The following is a 16,696-nucleotide window of genomic DNA, read 5'->3' as shown; positions in this document are numbered from 1 at the left end:
ATTGATTGGATAACTAATAGTTTGTTCAAAATAATAGCAATGATGATTTCAGTTATGTATTCTTATGTATATATCTTATATGTGCATATAGGTGTGTGTATATATATACGCTTATGTACGTTTATATGTAAGTGCAATGAACGACAACAATTATACATGAGATGTGAGGCAAGAATTAGGACTATTTTGCTATTATAAGGTTCTCATACTACCCGTGAAGCAGTACAATGTTGTCTGGAAGTGGCTTGCATTAGCTGTAAAAGGTTATTGCAAACTCTAAGGCAGCCACTTAAAAAAAGTAAACGAAGAAGCATAACCGATAAGCTAAGAAAAAAGAGAAAAAAAGAATCACATAAAATGCTCAATTAAAATCACAAAAGGCAGAAAAAGAGTGTAAGACAAAAATAAAAAATAGGAACAAAGGTAGCAAATAGAAAACAGTAACAAATATGGTAGATATTAATCCAACCATATCAATAATCACTTGGAACATCAGTGGTCTAAATGCACCAATTAAAAGACAGAAATTGGCTGAGTGCAGTGGCTCATGCCTGTAATCCTACCACTCTGGGAGGCTGAGGTGGGAAGATTACTTGAGGTCAGGAGTTCAAGACCAGCCTGAGCAAGAGCAAGACCCTGTAAAACTTATATCCACACAAAAACCTGCACATGAACATTTAATGCAGCTTTATTCATAACTGTCAAAACTTGGAAGCCAACAAGATGTCCTTTGGTAGGTGGATGGATAAATAAACTGTGGTACATGGATAAATATTCTGTGGTACACCAGACAATGAAATATTTATTCAGCACTGAAAAAAATGAACTATCAAGCCATAAAAAGACATGGAGGAAATCTAAATGCATATTACTAAGTGAAAGAACCCAGTCTGAAAAAACTGAATACTGTATGATCCCAACTATATGACATTCTGAAAATGGGAAAACTAGGAAGACAGTAAAAAGATCCATGGTTGCCAGGGGTTGTGGGGGCTGGGGTGGGGGAATGAATTGGCAGAGCCCAGGATTTTTAGAGCAGTGAAAATACTCTGTAAGGTACCATAACGGTGGGTACATGTCATATGTTTGTCCAAACCCATAAGATATATAGCGCCAAGAGTGAACCCTAACCTACACACTTTGGGTGATAACGTTGTGTCAATGTAGGTTCATTGACTGTAACAAATATACCAGTCTGGTGTGGGGTGTTGATAATGGGGGAGTCTCTGCATGTGTGGGGGCAGAGGGGCAGGGGGATACGGGAAATCTCTATACCTTCCTCCCTATTTTGCTATGAACTTAAAACTGCTCTAAAAATATAAAGTCTTAAAAAAAAATTCAGGCCCTATTATGGTAAGATAAATAGTTATAAAAATGGGCAGGATGATAAATTTTATGCTTTATGTATTTTACCACAATAAAAAATAAAAATAAAATCTAAAACTTAGAAGGAAGAAGAGCCCTGCAAGTAGGGTCAGGTGTCCCATCTCCTAAAGACACCGTGAGCCAACTGTGGGTTGTTGACCCAACAGAGGTGCCTACCCAAGAGCTGCCCCTCGATTGGGGTGGGTGGGTAGGAAAGACCTGTGAGGTTGAGAGCTCGGGCTCAAAAGCCACCAAGCAGCTGGGACAAATGCAGAGAGGCAGCACGCAGAGGTGCATTATTTCTGGTCCCATAGTCTGATGTGACAGGCAGCCCCTGCAGAAATGAATGAAGCCATGTTGGGGGTGCTCCTGTCTGTACTAGGGGGGCTCATGCTAAGGCAGAGAAGGAGCAAGGTGGATGGCTCAGTGGGCCTTGCAGACAAGGACAGGCTGTGATACGAACAAAATGAGAGTGGCAAGCTTGGAGACCACAGGTGAGATCGGAATTGAAGGCGACTGCTTCTCATGCATTAGATGCAGTGGCAGGGAGCAAGCCCACCCTTCCAGGGAGGAATATTTTATCACCAGTAATATTTAGAATTGTTGGTGCTTGGTGAAACGCAAAGGCAGACTGACTTTTGGTAAAGTTTATTGTTTAAACATTTTCTACAGATGCTGTCCCCTCCCCCCAATTGCTTGCATGTGGAGCAGACCACGCCCACCACCCACCTCTCAGTGTGCCACTGATTAGGAGTCACTGGAGGCTGCCCATGTCTCCTTCCTGGGCCCTGGTCTGTCCTGGGGAGGGAAAGCAGCCCAGAGATGGTTCAGTGGTGTACGTCAGCCCTGCATTATCCAGTAATGACACATCCACCAGGAGGTTATCGCCTCTGCCAGGCGACAGCTGGTATCCACTCAACTGCTCATGGAATCCGCCATCACTCCAGGAAAGCAAGATTGCAGAGGTAGATGAAGCCCAGTGGACGTGGACAGACCGGACGGGTAAGTCAAGGACCAGTCAGCTTGTCGTAGATTTGTAGGTGTCCTGTTGGCACTCTCCTTCACCAGCTGCCTGTCACCTTGACCTTCTCCAGAGAAGTGCCCTTGGCTGGGGGACTGGGCACCCTCATCCCTAGCCTTCACTGCTGTACAAGTTATTCCTTAATAAATCATGTACAATGAATCCTGTTTGTGCTTCTAAGGAACCTGACCTAAGACCCTGCGATATATTTGGGTATTTGCCATCACTGCCTATTTTCCAAGTGTCCCGGGCCCTCTTCTGTCTTGTGCCTGGCTCACCACAGCAGTCCTGGCCATGGCCCTTCCAGTGCTCTGCACATGGCAGCCGAAGTGAGGTTTCTAAGCTGGAGCTGTGCTGTGCCATTTCTCCACTTCAGTCTTTCAGGGTAAAATCATAGCAAAGCCTATGAGGCCCTTCTCGCTCAGCCCTCTCCCTACTCCCCTGCCACAGCCTGTGCACCCATGTCCAGTCACAGGAATGTTCTAGACAGGCCCAAATGTGCCACCCTGTTTCCCATCTCTACCTTTGCCTGTGCTACTGCACTGCCTGGGACAACCCCTCTTCTCTTCCACTCCATGCCCTCCTTTTGCTGGCTAATTTCTGGTCAAATTTCCAGACAGTTCAGACATGTTCTCCTCCTGGAAGCCTTGTCTGAGCTCCCCCCTCACTGGAGCTGGACATTCTTCCTCAGCATACACTGGATCAGGAATGAGAACTGTGCATGTAATCATAGCACTAGGTCTTGACCATCTCTGCAACCTCAGGATCTCACAGTGTGCCTGGCACATGGCAGGCATTCAATAAAGCTTGGCTGAATGAATGAATGAATGAATGCTTCATAAAGAACCAACCAAATGATACTTTCAACCCCCAAGGTAGCCTAGGATTAATAGGAAACATTTTAGGTGGCAGCCTTTTCCAATACTCATGCCCTGTCCCGTCACCACCCATTTTGTATTAGATGTAGCACAGGACAGTTTGAGAGGTTAAAAGCTGATAACAAGCCATTATGTGATGGGCATGAAGTCTTGGGAAGGCAATGCCTGCTGCCAGAATGTTGGGAAGAAAAAAGTAGCGTGCTTGTTTTTTGAAAGGTTTCTTTAAAATATCACATCATTATACACAATGACTCGGTTAAATAAACTGTTTAGCTGAAATTTTCATCCTGATTACAAATGAAGAGCATTATGCACAACATAGCTTGGAAACAGCATCCAGGGAGCTTGGTAGATTTTTGTTTTAAGAATCCAAGACAGATGTCTGCATTATTAGGCATATTATTTTCAACAGTTTTATAAACCATTGTTCTCAACTCATAAACCTAGCTTATGAGCCAAACAAAAAGTAATTTGTGGAGGGGAAAAAAGAAGGAAATAAAAAAAGAATTAATAAACTAGGAAGTTAGTTGTTTCCTGCCACTTAGCTTTTGATACAACATTTGCTGTATCTGCCCGCTTAAAGGAGATATCTGTTGGGCCTCAAGATGCATAGAGTCCATGTGCTCTGCAAGGAGGGACTCTCCTTTTTCAATTCTTGGGGTCCCTGTAATATGAGAAGCAGTGAGTGAAGACAGGAAGGGTTGGTGAGAGGGAGGAGGAAGTCCTGTGATGGAGTTCTGGTAGAATTCTTTGGGGAAAATAAATAGAGAATGGAAGAGCATGGGGCCAAGAACATATAAGTCACCAAAAATGCAAAAGTCTGATAATGCCTTTGTAGGAGAAACAGAAATTCTCACGCTCTGCAAGTGGGCGTGTAAATGCCTACGACCGTTTTGGAAAACGGCTTATCATTACGTAGTATACTGAACCTGTGTTGTGACCTGTAGTTCCACTTCTAGGTATATACCCTGGAGAAACTCTAGAACATGTGCCCCCAGAGCCACCCACTGTACAGGATATAAAAAGCAGTGTTTGTCGTACCAAAAAAAAATAATAATAATAATAGTGGAAACAACCCGTAGGTCCACCAGCAGTAGCATGGAAAAAAACCTGTTGTAAATTCATGCAGTGGACACTATACACAGTGAACTACAGTAATATACACTAACATGACTCAACCACAAAATATAATGCTGAGGGAAAAAGACAATTACCAAAGAACTCAAACACAGTGTGGCTCCATTTATGTAAAGATCAAAAACTGGCAAAGGTAGCAAAGTATGATTTTGGGGTGATACATATGTGTCCAGTAAGTCCGGGGAATGACTACTGCAAGATTCAGAATAGTGACTGCAAAGGTACTGGTCATATTTTATGCCTTAACACAAGAATTCATTATTGTTATTCGTTAAACTGTACAAACGATTATATACTCTTTTATAAGTATTATTCATTTTAAATTTTTAAAGAATTGTTTTAAAACAAAAGTAAACAGAGATGGCGAGTGAGAGCTCACTGGGAAGGTGTGGGGCTGGCGGGGTGGGGAGGAGAGTCACACATCAGCTGGACCAACGAGATTGTTCCAGATCTAAATGTTTGAGTTCTGCTCGAAGACGACTAAAAAAAGAAGGGCCCTGAAGCTCATGCACACTGATCCATAAGCCTCCACCACCATCAATTCGTTCACTTGCTCTTCTTTCTAACCCAACACACCCGGTCATTAGCAACTCACCTGGCCTGCTCAGCGCTGCCTGCAGGCTCACCTGCCCTCGCTTTCACCCTCCAGGTCTGCCTTTGCCCTTCCTCTGGTCTTGTGTCAACTGCATTTAGCATTTGCCAGTTACCAGATGGATTAAAGCCCTTCAGTGGCCCTTTGTCATCTGCGTGATGTAGTCCACATTGTCCGCTACCACCATGCTTTTGTGGAAGCTCTTTCCCGATCTAGAGTGCTATCCTGATGTCCCCAGCCCAAGGTGCCCTCTTAGGATAACCCAGATGTCACCTCCTATACGAGCTGCACTCAGCAACTGGTATAATTAATTGATGACATGGTCCTATCCCCATTAGTCTCTGAGACTTTCAGAACTGGAGCATTTGTCTAGTCATCTTTTCACCATGGTGATATTCAGAATGTCAACCAATCCACCCTTCACAGGCAGCAGTGAATTGGAGTGGATACTGTATAAGGCTGAGTCAGGTCCTGCAGGTGCCTCTCTCCACCTCCAAATTGCTAGGTATTAACTCCTTAGTTGCTGAATCGTTGGGAAGGGGGGGAGGGGCCAGGCAGCTGGGCTGCAGTGATGGGGGATTCAGGACAGTATATGTTTTCCAACTAATATAGAAGTATTTGAATATTTTAACAACTGACATGGCCATTATACAGTTGGCCCTCTGTATTCATAGGTTCCATGTCTAAATTCAACCAACCTTGGATCAAAAATATTTAGGAAAAAAAGGATGGCTGTGACTGTATTGAACATGTACAGATTTTTTTTCTTGTCATTATTCCTAAACCACACAGTACAAAAACTATTTACACAGCAGTTACATTGTATTAGGTTAATCTAGAGATGTTATATGGGAGGACGTGCACAGGTTATATGTAAATACTATACCATTTTACATAAGTGACCAGTGTCTGTGGATTTGGGTATCCACAAAGGATGCTGGAACCAATCAGCCCACCATGGATACCGCACTAACAGCTCAGTATCCATCTAGGGACAGACAGCACTATGCCTAGGAGTAGACATTTAATAAGTATTTACTGAAAGAATTAGACATATCAGATTTCAAAGGGAATCATTAACCATTTTCCAAACAAGAAGAAGAGCATTTGAGATTTGGCATCTGTAGTGAATATCTGTTGTCTTTGCTTGCTTTTATCTAAAAACAGATGAGTTAATGTATGGGCACGTGCTGGTTGGTCCAATAAGACTTGATGTTGGGTTTTTGTTTGAATACCCCAATCTCTTCAGCCCCTCCAATCACCCCTCTTGCCAGCCTCACATCTGGAGCTTCTGGCACCTGTCTTGCCCCCGTGCAAGGGACGCACAGGGCAGAAGAACCAAGATATGGAGAGAGTCAAGCTCCTGCAATCTGACTTAAACCCTATGCCCAGCTGTGCCTAAAGATCCACTCTGCCTGTACCTTTCAGTTCAATGACCCAATAAATTCCTTTTCTTGCTTATGATATTTTGATTTGTTTTTGTTTTTTTGCCTTTTGCAACTACAGGTCCAGTCTGTTTCAGGTGGAAGGATGAGCTTCCATTGGGACAAATACAAGTCTAAGTTTTTACATGAATATCTCTTAACTTTTCACATCTTGTAACATTTTGCTGGTTCATTTTGGTAACTCACCTTTCACCAAGTAGAACATTTGACAGATTTATAAATGAGGGAAAGTCCAATTTGTTCATGACAGGATAGGCATGGATAGGAACAAGCAAAGTGTCATCTCCCTAAAATTAATAAGGAAAAAGTCAAGTTTAACATTCTGAAGACTATAATTTTTAAAGACAAACTTGTAGATACTTTATTTCTTATCTTGTTTTCTATTGTTTAAAAATATTTCCTTAAGAAACTTCAGTGCTTAAGTACAACATTAGAAATACTGAGTTTTCTTAGCCATAAACAAAGTGTAGAAAATTTTAAGTATTCTTCAATGAAATGATGGTCACAAGAAAGCTAAAGATAATGATGCCTCATGTAGATATGAAGACAGTAATCAATCTGCTTCTATTTCAGAAACTTATAAGGAAACACAAGCTTTAGTGACCCAAGAAAAACAGAAGCCAGTGCAGAATCACCTGACCCAGACAGCGCAGAATAGAAAACAATTTACTGGCAGGAGGGCACAGAAACCTGCTACTTGTCTCACATAACGTTTACCTTGAGCAAGACCTTTAACCTCTCAAGGCTTTGTTTTTCCCTTTGCAAGATGGAGACAACTATGCCTTTCCTTAAAGGTGTTTTTAAGAATTAAAGCAGATGATGGTCTTAAAAAGTTCAAAGTTCTGCGTAACTGTGAGGTATTGTTATTGATTAGCATTACCATTAAGTAGCAGGAAGTACGCCCTGACACTTGACACAACGCCTTTTCCAGGGATTTCTCTTCTGCTCAGTGCAGATCTTCCTTCTGAAAGCCATATTCTGGTTTCATTTTTAGGATTTTTTCAAAAAATTGAAACTCCAAAAAATTATAATGGTTTGCCACATTCTTAAGGAAGTGTGTTTTTTGATCTAAAATACCATTTTAGGTGTCTTGGGTCTAAGGTCCTTTCCCTCCCCCTGTGGAAACGCGTCTCTAACATGATGATGTCAGTCAATGAGACAACACTATTATTGATTTATAAAAATTCAGTTTCCAAATTTTTATAACTTTTTTTAAAAAAGGAAAGTCAAAGTGAAATGCCTTTAAGATAAGTCACCTTATTGTAAGATTGTAAGTAATAAAAGCATTGCTTGAAAAGAAAAAAAAATGGAAACATTTGTTACTAAAGCATACCCTTCCATTTTAGTTTTGAATCATCGAGAATTTAGTTAAACTAGGGGCTTCTCAAGTTGCAGGATTAGGCTTGGACTATAGAGCAAAGGGAGGGGTGAAGGTGACAGTTTTAAGAGAAGGACTGACCACCCTGGCCGAAGGCCAAAGAGTGAATTAGGTGACCTAAGAAAGGCTCAGAAAAACTCAAAGGTTTCCATTTATATCTTTTGCCCACTTTTTAATGTTTTTTTCTTGCTGTTTTGCTTGAGTTCTTCTTGTATTAACCTGGATGGAACTGGAGATCATTCTTCTAAGTGAAGTATCAAAAGAATGGAAAAACAAACACCGCACGTACTCACTGTTAAATTGGAACTAACTGAACAACACTTACGTGCACATATGGAAGTAACACTCTCTGGAAATCAAGCAGGTGGTGGGGGAGGAGGGGGTGGGTAAATTCACACCCAATGGGTACAATGCACACTATCTGGGGGATGGGCACACTTATAACTTTGACTCAAACCGTACAAAAGCAATTTATGTAACCAAAATGTTTGTACCCCATAATATTCTGCTATAAAAAAATAAAATAAAGAACTCAAAGGGCTGCCACCTCCCTGCTGGCCCTTAGGGCTGCCTCTGCGGACATTCCTGTAGCTGGTGTTTATAATCACAAGTCAAGTGGTTGTTCATTTTTCAACCTAGCACTCAAAGGCGTATGTTAAAGTTATTTGAAAAAGCCTTCATCAACAACCAGTGCCAAATGATAAATGAGGTTCTGGGCGCGGGGCAGTGAGAAATCTGCAGCAAACAGTGCCTCTTGACTCTGTCCAGGTCCTCAGAGCCTGACACTTTCCCAGCGGGAGCCCATGTCACTGGGCAGCGAGCCAGTATTCCAGCCAGGCTGGCTACCGGGGGACACACAGGCGCTACGCTAAGAAAGCTCCAACTGGTCCTTCCCTCTCTCTTCTTCCCTTGAGGATGTAAGTTTCAACCCACCCTCCAAAAAATAAAAAGCAATTTTGAGAAACTTGCCTTACAGTGAACGCGGATGCAGTCATAATAATATCGCCACTCATTTGGAGAAAATGTAACGGTGACCATTAGGGACAAGCCAGGGACAAGGCGGTGCTCCTGGAAGACAAGCAGGCTCTTGTCACTGTGGGTGACAGCACACTGCACACCTGGCCCATGCAGGCCTGAGACACAGAAAACCATAACCCAGCAAAGAACACCGTGGGGAGGACAGGTAACCAAAAGGCACTTACCTTTTTCTCATAATTGATCTGGAAGTATTTGGTTTGTGGGGGTAAAATATGAACGTGTGTGTCTTCATCAGAAATGTTGACCAGGTGCTGGGAGGGAAGAAGCAGCATTTAGAGTAAATACACTGTTTACTTTATTTGCATATTCAGCTCCTCATTTCTTTATACCTCATCTTTGTTCCTAAAGGGATTTGAGGAGACATTATGTATTTTTTAAATGTCTTAAAAGATTTAAAATATATCATACACCATTTAAAGAATAATAAAATAAACAGAACACACATGATTTCAAGAATAATAAAATATGCCCACGTGCCTACTTCCCCCGTAGGAACAGTACCAGAGCCTGCAGCCCCTGGTCTCCACCAGGGATGTGTCTTCCTCTACACCCCCTCCCCACGATTCTAACAGTTCCCTGTGTGCTTTTTGTTGAACTCAACTTAGTCCCGTGACTCAACTGAGCTAAGAAGCCGGCCACCCATTCCTATAGGTTCTCTCATTACATGCCACTGGCTTTGGGGGCCAGAGGATACTCGGGCCATCAGAAAATCAGAAAAGAGAGTGTGATGAAGACAGCCGCCAATCCACCCCAGGGGCAATGAAGAGGCTGGGTTAGGAGTTCTCTGACAGTGACAGGAGAAGGCCGTCCCTGTGAGACAGGATCAGCTGGTGGATAAATTAGCTGGGTCTGGAAGAAAGAGGTGTTTCTCCTTCCTCTGCTCGAGAGGGAAGCAGGAACTTTGGGTTCTGGGGACCTGGGCTTCGCCTGGGCCAGGGGAAAGTTGAGAGACCTCTGGTTTCCGAAGTCTAGGCCGGAGGCTGGGCCTGTCACAAGGGCTCCTCCGCAGGCCCATTGCCCGAGGCCTCACAATCTTCGAGGCCCTAAGCTAGACTTTAGGCATTATCTCTCAGTGAACTTACACTGTATTTGCATGTGTTAAAAGTTCTTATTTGTTACATGTGAACATTCTTTGTACCACAATTTTTGTGACCTTGTTTTGGTATATCATCTCTTTTCTCAATATGTTAAAAGCCTAAAAAAAAGTTTCCGAAGCCTTTCTTGACTTCCAAGCGGCAGTCTTGGTGAAGGTGTGGGTTCCCAGGGGCCTGGTCCATGAGAGCGGTCCTTCCAAGAGAGAAACCTGGATGGGCTGGGCCCACCACACCCAGAGCCCTGGGGAGGCGGGACCTGCCTGAGGATGGAGAGGTGCCACTTGGCCCTGGGCCTGGAAGCCGTGACAAAGAGCTCTGTCCACATGCTTGTCATGGGGGGAGGATTGTGAAGGTCTCAAGCTGGAGTCCAGGGAGAACTGGAGCAGAAGTGCTTCTACCATCTGTCATTTACTTTAGAATAATTCAGTAAGGTATCAAAACAGTGCAACAAACAAGGGCACATGAACTGATTTTCATGTGTACCCCGGGAGTGGTTAACCTCAGAAGAAATCAGCAATCTACACTCCAGGAGTACTCAGTGAGCACTGAAGGAGCCTAATCCAGCATCCACACGCCAGAAGCAGCTGCCAGAGTGCTTCAATTACGCTCATGCAAGTAGATGCTGGCGGGTCTTCTATGTCAGTAGAAGGGATGCTCAGGAGGTGTGGATTACCTGGAAATACTATCCAGGCACCTCCACTCTCGAACAAAAGGTATAGGAGAATCTGGTGAGCCCAGAAGCCCGATATCCTTTAGGATGACATTCAAGGGCCCACGACTTGAATTATTCTCTTAAAGAATAAAAACAACGTAGATCCCATTCATGCTAGTGAGAGGTACATTATTCGGCCACAGTTTCCCATATTCACCGTTAAAGATTTTCCATCTGGAATTGTTCATTTGGATCAATAGAGAAATAAGAAATAACTGAAACAAAAATTTAGACATTTAGGTAATAGGAGTTCAGAAAGAGGAAAAAAATGTCCAGCTTCTATTTGAGATCTGAAGTGAATGGACACTCGCTAAGGTGGAAGGGCCAGGCCTACTGCTCCACGTGGCAGGTGGCAGAGAAGGCAGTCAGCAGACTGTGGTGATGGCGGGGCAGAAGAATCCTTCTTCTGACAAGGATGTTTCAACCAAATGTTACCTACAACAATTCCAGGGGACATGGTACCACTGAGCTTTTCAATGAACTTAAAACAACAATAAGATGTAATGGATCAAAGCAAAAAATGAACAACTTGCTCCACACATTTTAGAAAACAAAGTCAACACCCAAGAGACTGACTTCCAAAATATATTGGAATACTGGAGATTCTATTAATTTTGTAGTTCTCAATTTTTAGTTGCAAATACTCATTGCTTCCTATAATAGTCCATGTTCTTTGTCCTACCAAAGACTGTGCTGTCTGAGCCCTAGGAGGACTGAAGAGGCCCTGTAGCACAATCCCTTATTTTACGAAGACACAGGAACTTGGTGCTGTCCACAGCGCACAGGGTTGAGTGATGGAATTGGGCCTAGAACCTGGTCTCCAGCTCCGGTAGAGGGCTCTTTCCACTACATCCCACTCTCTTACAGCTTAGCGTACCTCAGTGCCCAAACCACATTTCCTATCTTTTTTTAATGCTTTATCAGTAGATCAGCTTTATTTTTAGAATGTTAAAAATAATATCCTTTCATGGATAAAATGACATTCCTGCCTTTCCATTTATAACTAAAACTGGGAAAAATAATCATCATTCAAAGAATTAAAAATCTTGAGAAAATGAATTAAGGGCTTAGAAAGTATATATTAAATAAATATTAAAAGTTTATTTGAAAACATAACAAAACATGTGTAACCCAGTGTTGCACTTGAGACAAACTAAAATTGCCTAAAATCCTACCCTGTGTCCCAATTTTGGGGTCAGTAGACACCCCAATCCCTCCAGGACCTTTGTTCTCATGGGAGCTGACCTTCTCCTGGCCCTGGGGGTACCCGTTCCCCTGGTGCTGTCTACACAGGGTGCCATCTTGACTCTAACATGCAATTCAGCCCCTTCTGTGCTTTTTCAGAACCTCTCCCCACTCCAAACCCCTAGCCCCCCCAAAAAAAGGCCACCAGCCACACATCAAGTAGTTATGTGTTTAACAGCCATTACTCTGGACTTATAGGGGTTTCCCACACAGGTCTCGCAGTTCTCTTCACTACCCTCCCCCGTCTGCTTGGAGCTCCCGCTGTTGTCCCCTCGGGAGAGTCTATCCTTCTCCCCTTAGAGAGAAGGGCAGAACCTGCCCTCCAGTGAAGTCTTGGCTTGGAGAAGGGAAGCTAACCTTCAAACACAACATTTCAGCCTCCAAGATCGGGGCACAGCTTCTCAGAGAAGGTTAATACTTAACACAAGGGATCTGGAGACAAAATTCAAGCAGGCTTATGAGTTTTTTGAAGTGTTTTATCTTAAAATGCATTTTGGTCATGTATTTTACTCTAAAATGTCACCCTATGCTAGCATTTCTCTAAAATATGAGAGTAAAATTGATGCACCAGAAAGATGTGCTGTATTTCTACTGTGGCTACAGTTCCCCCACCCACACACCGAGGCGAAGCCATTGGGATTCACGGCCCTAATTTTGGGAAGCAAGATCCTGGGCAGGGGAAGGGGGTGTCTCTAAAGGCTGTAATAGGGAATTGGAAAATGTTATTATCTTCGAAAGCTGGAAGGAACTGTTCACTTATTTAAGATGATACTTTACAGGCAAACAATTCTGTTTTGGGCTGGCAGCAGCAACACCAGTTGTCCCGTGGGAAAATTGATGGATTATTTACTTAATAAATGTAATTTCCCAGACAAAATCACATTCACAAATGGAAAAAAGAATTTAAGAGGGTCTTGGTTTTGAGAAAACTGGGGACCATTATTTCAAATTTTAGAGTAAATTGACACACTGATTTCAGTATGAATGCAAGTAAAATGTTTCATGTCCTTTAACCAGATCTGGATCGATCTCAAATGTTAATGAACAATTTATTGCAGTTCTAAACACACATTCAATCATTCCATTCTTTGGCAATTTGCATAGTTTCCTGTAACAAAACCAAGATAAAAGCAATTGTTGGATTTCCCCCCTAGTTTGGCAAGAATCTCAAGGTAATTGCCTCCAGCTTCCGCTTAACTTCGCTGGTAGAAACAGGAGGCTGGAGCTCCCAAGATCTCCCAGAATGTTATTGAGATGAAATCATTTTGTACTTTTATCCATTTCTGTTTGTTTTAATGTCTGATAGGAGTGAGATGATTATTTAGGCTTTACACTGTATTTACTTGGAATTAGAGCGTCTCTGCCAAGTCAATCTCTTCTAATAAAGTGAGTTCAGTATCATTCACTCAAGTGTCCCTGAGTGCTGGGGGCAGCACTACAAAAGACACATGGCCTCTGTTCTCCAACAGAATGGTGCAGAGTCGAGGCTTCCTATCTTTTTCAATAATTAAATCATACTCCCTTGCCACCCTGCATTCTTAGTGGGGGTAATATCACACACAAGGGAAGTGAAAATTGATTCTAGGGAGGACAAAGCAATCTTAGACATCACAACATCTTGCAACCTTCTGAAGCTCAACCCTACCTGACAAAATCTTATTCCTTAGTATTTAGTTTCTCTCATTAACGCCTCCACAGGGGGCAATAATTAAAGAAAGGTTGAGAACCACATCCATCCTCTAAAATTCCACTAAATTGGTCTTCCTCAAGCACATCATTCCCCTGCTCAAGAACGCTTCATTAACTTCCTGCTGCTTTCTGACTATACACATGCTCCTTATGTTGGCATTTTCTTCCCAACCCACATGTCCACCTTCTCCACCACGTCCTCCCTCCAAAGCCCTAATGGTCCAGTTAAACCAGACTGTACACGGGCCTCCAAATATGCCACGTGCTCGCTCAGCCTGAACTTCTCTCACATCTTCCTCTGTGCCCTGAACGTCTCCTCCTCACTTCCTGCTTTGCTGTTGGGTGATCCCATATGGCTTCCCCTCCACGGGCCCTCGTTATGCACTCCTCCGTGGGTGAGATGCTGCCTCTCCACAGAGCATTTTCTTCTTTTACTTCATGCTGCCTTGCTTGCCTGGTATCATGTTTGAGTTATTTGGTGATTCTTTTTTTTTTTTTTTGAGACACAGTCTCACTCTGTTGCCCGGGCTAGAGTGCCATGGTGTCAGCCTTGCTCACAGCAGCCTCAAACTCCTGGGCTCAAGCAATCCTACTGCCTCAGCCTCCCAGGTAGCTGGGACTATAGGCATACGCCACCATGCCCTGCTATTTTTTTTTTTCTATATATTTTTAGCTGTCTGATTAATTTCTTTGTATTTTTTTAGTAGAGACAGGGTCTCACTCTTGCTCAGGCTGGTCTCAAACTCCAGAGTTCAAACGATCCGCCCGCCTCGGCCTCCCAGGAGTGCTAGGTGGTGATTTTTTTAATACCTTCTACTACTTGGAAAACTTCTTGATTTTGTTCACCTTAGCATTTCCCATAATGTTTTGACATAATGTTTGTTTGGCACGTAACAGATGTTCTCATTGTGTGTAGAATTAAATAGAAGAAAATCCTTAACTCTATTAAAAACATGACAGCATACACCAGACAATACAAGTTCATTGGTGATAATAAAATAATATCCAAAAATGATATTGGAGAAATAAATAGGAAAGTGTATAGTCAATATGATTAAAATTATGAAGAGGGCAAAATAATTTTAAATTTAGTAACATTACTAAATCATTGACATTATACTAAGCAAAAAAGCAAAAAAAAAAAAATTGCAGTTTAAAAAGGCTATGTATAACCCAAAAGAGTCATGTTGCTGTTAATTTTTTGGCATAGTAACTTTTAAAATTACCAGTTAATTATTAACTCTACTAACTGCCATCCTGTAAAGAATGTCAATATTTCTTGGAAGTAAGGGAATCTTGGCAAGCTAATTAAGACTTACGTGATTCTGAGGAAAGTCTATGTTAAGAAAGGTGAGACCTCCTCTCTTGAACCCACACAGGTGGAAAATGCCACCTGTGACAAAAGTTATAAAATGTCTATTATAAAAAAGAATTATGACTTAGCATTGTTAAGACTGCAATATTCGCCAAATTGATCTACGGATTCAATGCATTTCCTGTCAAAATCCTACAAACTGATCCTAAAACTCAAATGGAATTGCAAGGAACCCAGAATAGCCAATACAACCTTTAAAAAGAACAAAATTGGAAGACTCACGCTTTCTGATTTCAAAACTTAACACAAGTTACAGTAATCAAGTATGGTACTGCCTTAAGTATAGACATATATGTAGATCAGTGAAGTAGAATTGAGAGTCCATAAATAAATGCTTACATTTACAGTCTATTGATTTTCAGCAAGAGAGCCCGGACTATTCAATGGGGGAATGAACAGTCTTTTCAACAAATAATACTGGAACATGCAAAAGATTGAAGTTGAATCCCTACCTCACACAATTCATTAAAATTAATTCAAAATGAACTATAGACCTAAATATAAGAGCTAAAACTATAAAATTCCTAAAAGAAAACAGAGGAAATCTTTATGACTTTGGATTTGTCAGTGGTTTCTTAAATGTGACACCAAAAGCATAAGCAATAAGAGAAAAAATAGATAAATTGGACTTTACCAAAATTTTTTAAAAACTCTTGTGCTGCAAAGGACACTATAGAGTTAAAAGAATCTACAGAATGGAATACGTCAAGTTACTTGTATCCAAAACATATAAGGAACTCTTAAAACTCAGCAATAAAAAGACAAATCCCTTAATTATAAAATGGACAAGGGATTTGAATAGACATTTCTCTAAAGAAGATATACAAATGGCCAGTAAGCTCATAAATAAGTAAAGTAAATAAAACTAGTGAATTAAATAGTGGCCTCAAAAAGATATGCACACGTTCTAATCCCTGGATCCTGTGAATGTGACCTTACTGGAAAAGTGGTCTTTGCAAATGTTATTAAGTTAAGGATCTTGAGATGAGATCATCCTGGATTATGCAGTTGGAGCCTAAATCCAGTAAGTGTCCTTTTAAAAGCAAAAGAGGAAAAGACCCGGGGAAGCAGAGGAGAAGGCCATGTGAAGCGAGAGGTAGAGATTGGAGTTATGTGGCCACAAGCCCAGGAATACGTGGAGCCACCAGAAACTGGAAGATTCTCCCCAAGAGCCTTGGAGGAAGTGCAGCTCTGCTGGCACCTGGATTTAGGACTCTGACCTCCAGAACTGTGAGAGAACACATTTCTTGTTGCTCCATGAATTAATATAGATGTGTTTGCAGACAGGATTTGTCTTAGGAGTTTTTGAGAGCTTTGTCCTGAAGGAATATGTGAACGTGTTGGTTTGCATTTCAAATGCTGTTACACTCGGAAGGGCATCTCTGAAAGATAGTAGAGGCTGTATCCCACAAGGCGCAAGGTTTCTCAGACCTAAAGGTTTGGATTTGCTTTATAAAAACTACAGGATGAGAGCTGACAATGGAGTGTCCCCCGGAACAGACAGCTGCCCAAATGGCTAAAAACAAGCTCTTGTTTAAACACTCTAGACTACCTGTCTCCATTCACAATAACCTACTAAATATGGAGCCAACATATCTCTGTTTGACCCCTCTGTTACGTGATAAACTTACCTTAGAACTTAGAAGTTAATCTTTGAAAGATTTTGTAGCCATTTGTTCACGTAGATAGAATTAGTTAAAGGATCTGTAGAAGCCTTTTGGAAATCT

The 16,696-nt window shown here is 41.9% G+C and overlaps 1 protein-coding gene across 1 annotated transcript in view; it reads right to left on the bottom strand.

Annotated features, from left to right (window-relative positions):
- CFAP221 (cilia and flagella associated protein 221) overlaps positions 1 to 16,696 on the bottom strand; it is a 99,691-nt gene that overhangs the window by 77,663 nt on the left and 5,332 nt on the right. The window contains exons 4-6 of the mRNA XM_012644659.1: positions 9,019 to 9,105; positions 8,786 to 8,884; positions 6,625 to 6,725 (exon numbers count right to left, since the gene is read on the bottom strand). Of these exons, the coding sequence (XP_012500113.1) occupies positions 6,625 to 6,725; positions 8,786 to 8,884; positions 9,019 to 9,105 (287 nt within the window). The remainder of the gene's footprint in view (positions 1 to 6,624; positions 6,726 to 8,785; positions 8,885 to 9,018; positions 9,106 to 16,696) is intronic.

This window comes from Propithecus coquereli, unplaced genomic scaffold (genome assembly GCF_000956105.1).
Source record: "Propithecus coquereli isolate 6110/MARCELLA unplaced genomic scaffold, Pcoq_1.0 Scaffold217, whole genome shotgun sequence".
Taxonomy (NCBI): domain Eukaryota; kingdom Metazoa; phylum Chordata; class Mammalia; order Primates; family Indriidae; genus Propithecus; species Propithecus coquereli.
This window is presented reverse-complemented; position numbering and strand designations above follow the sequence as displayed.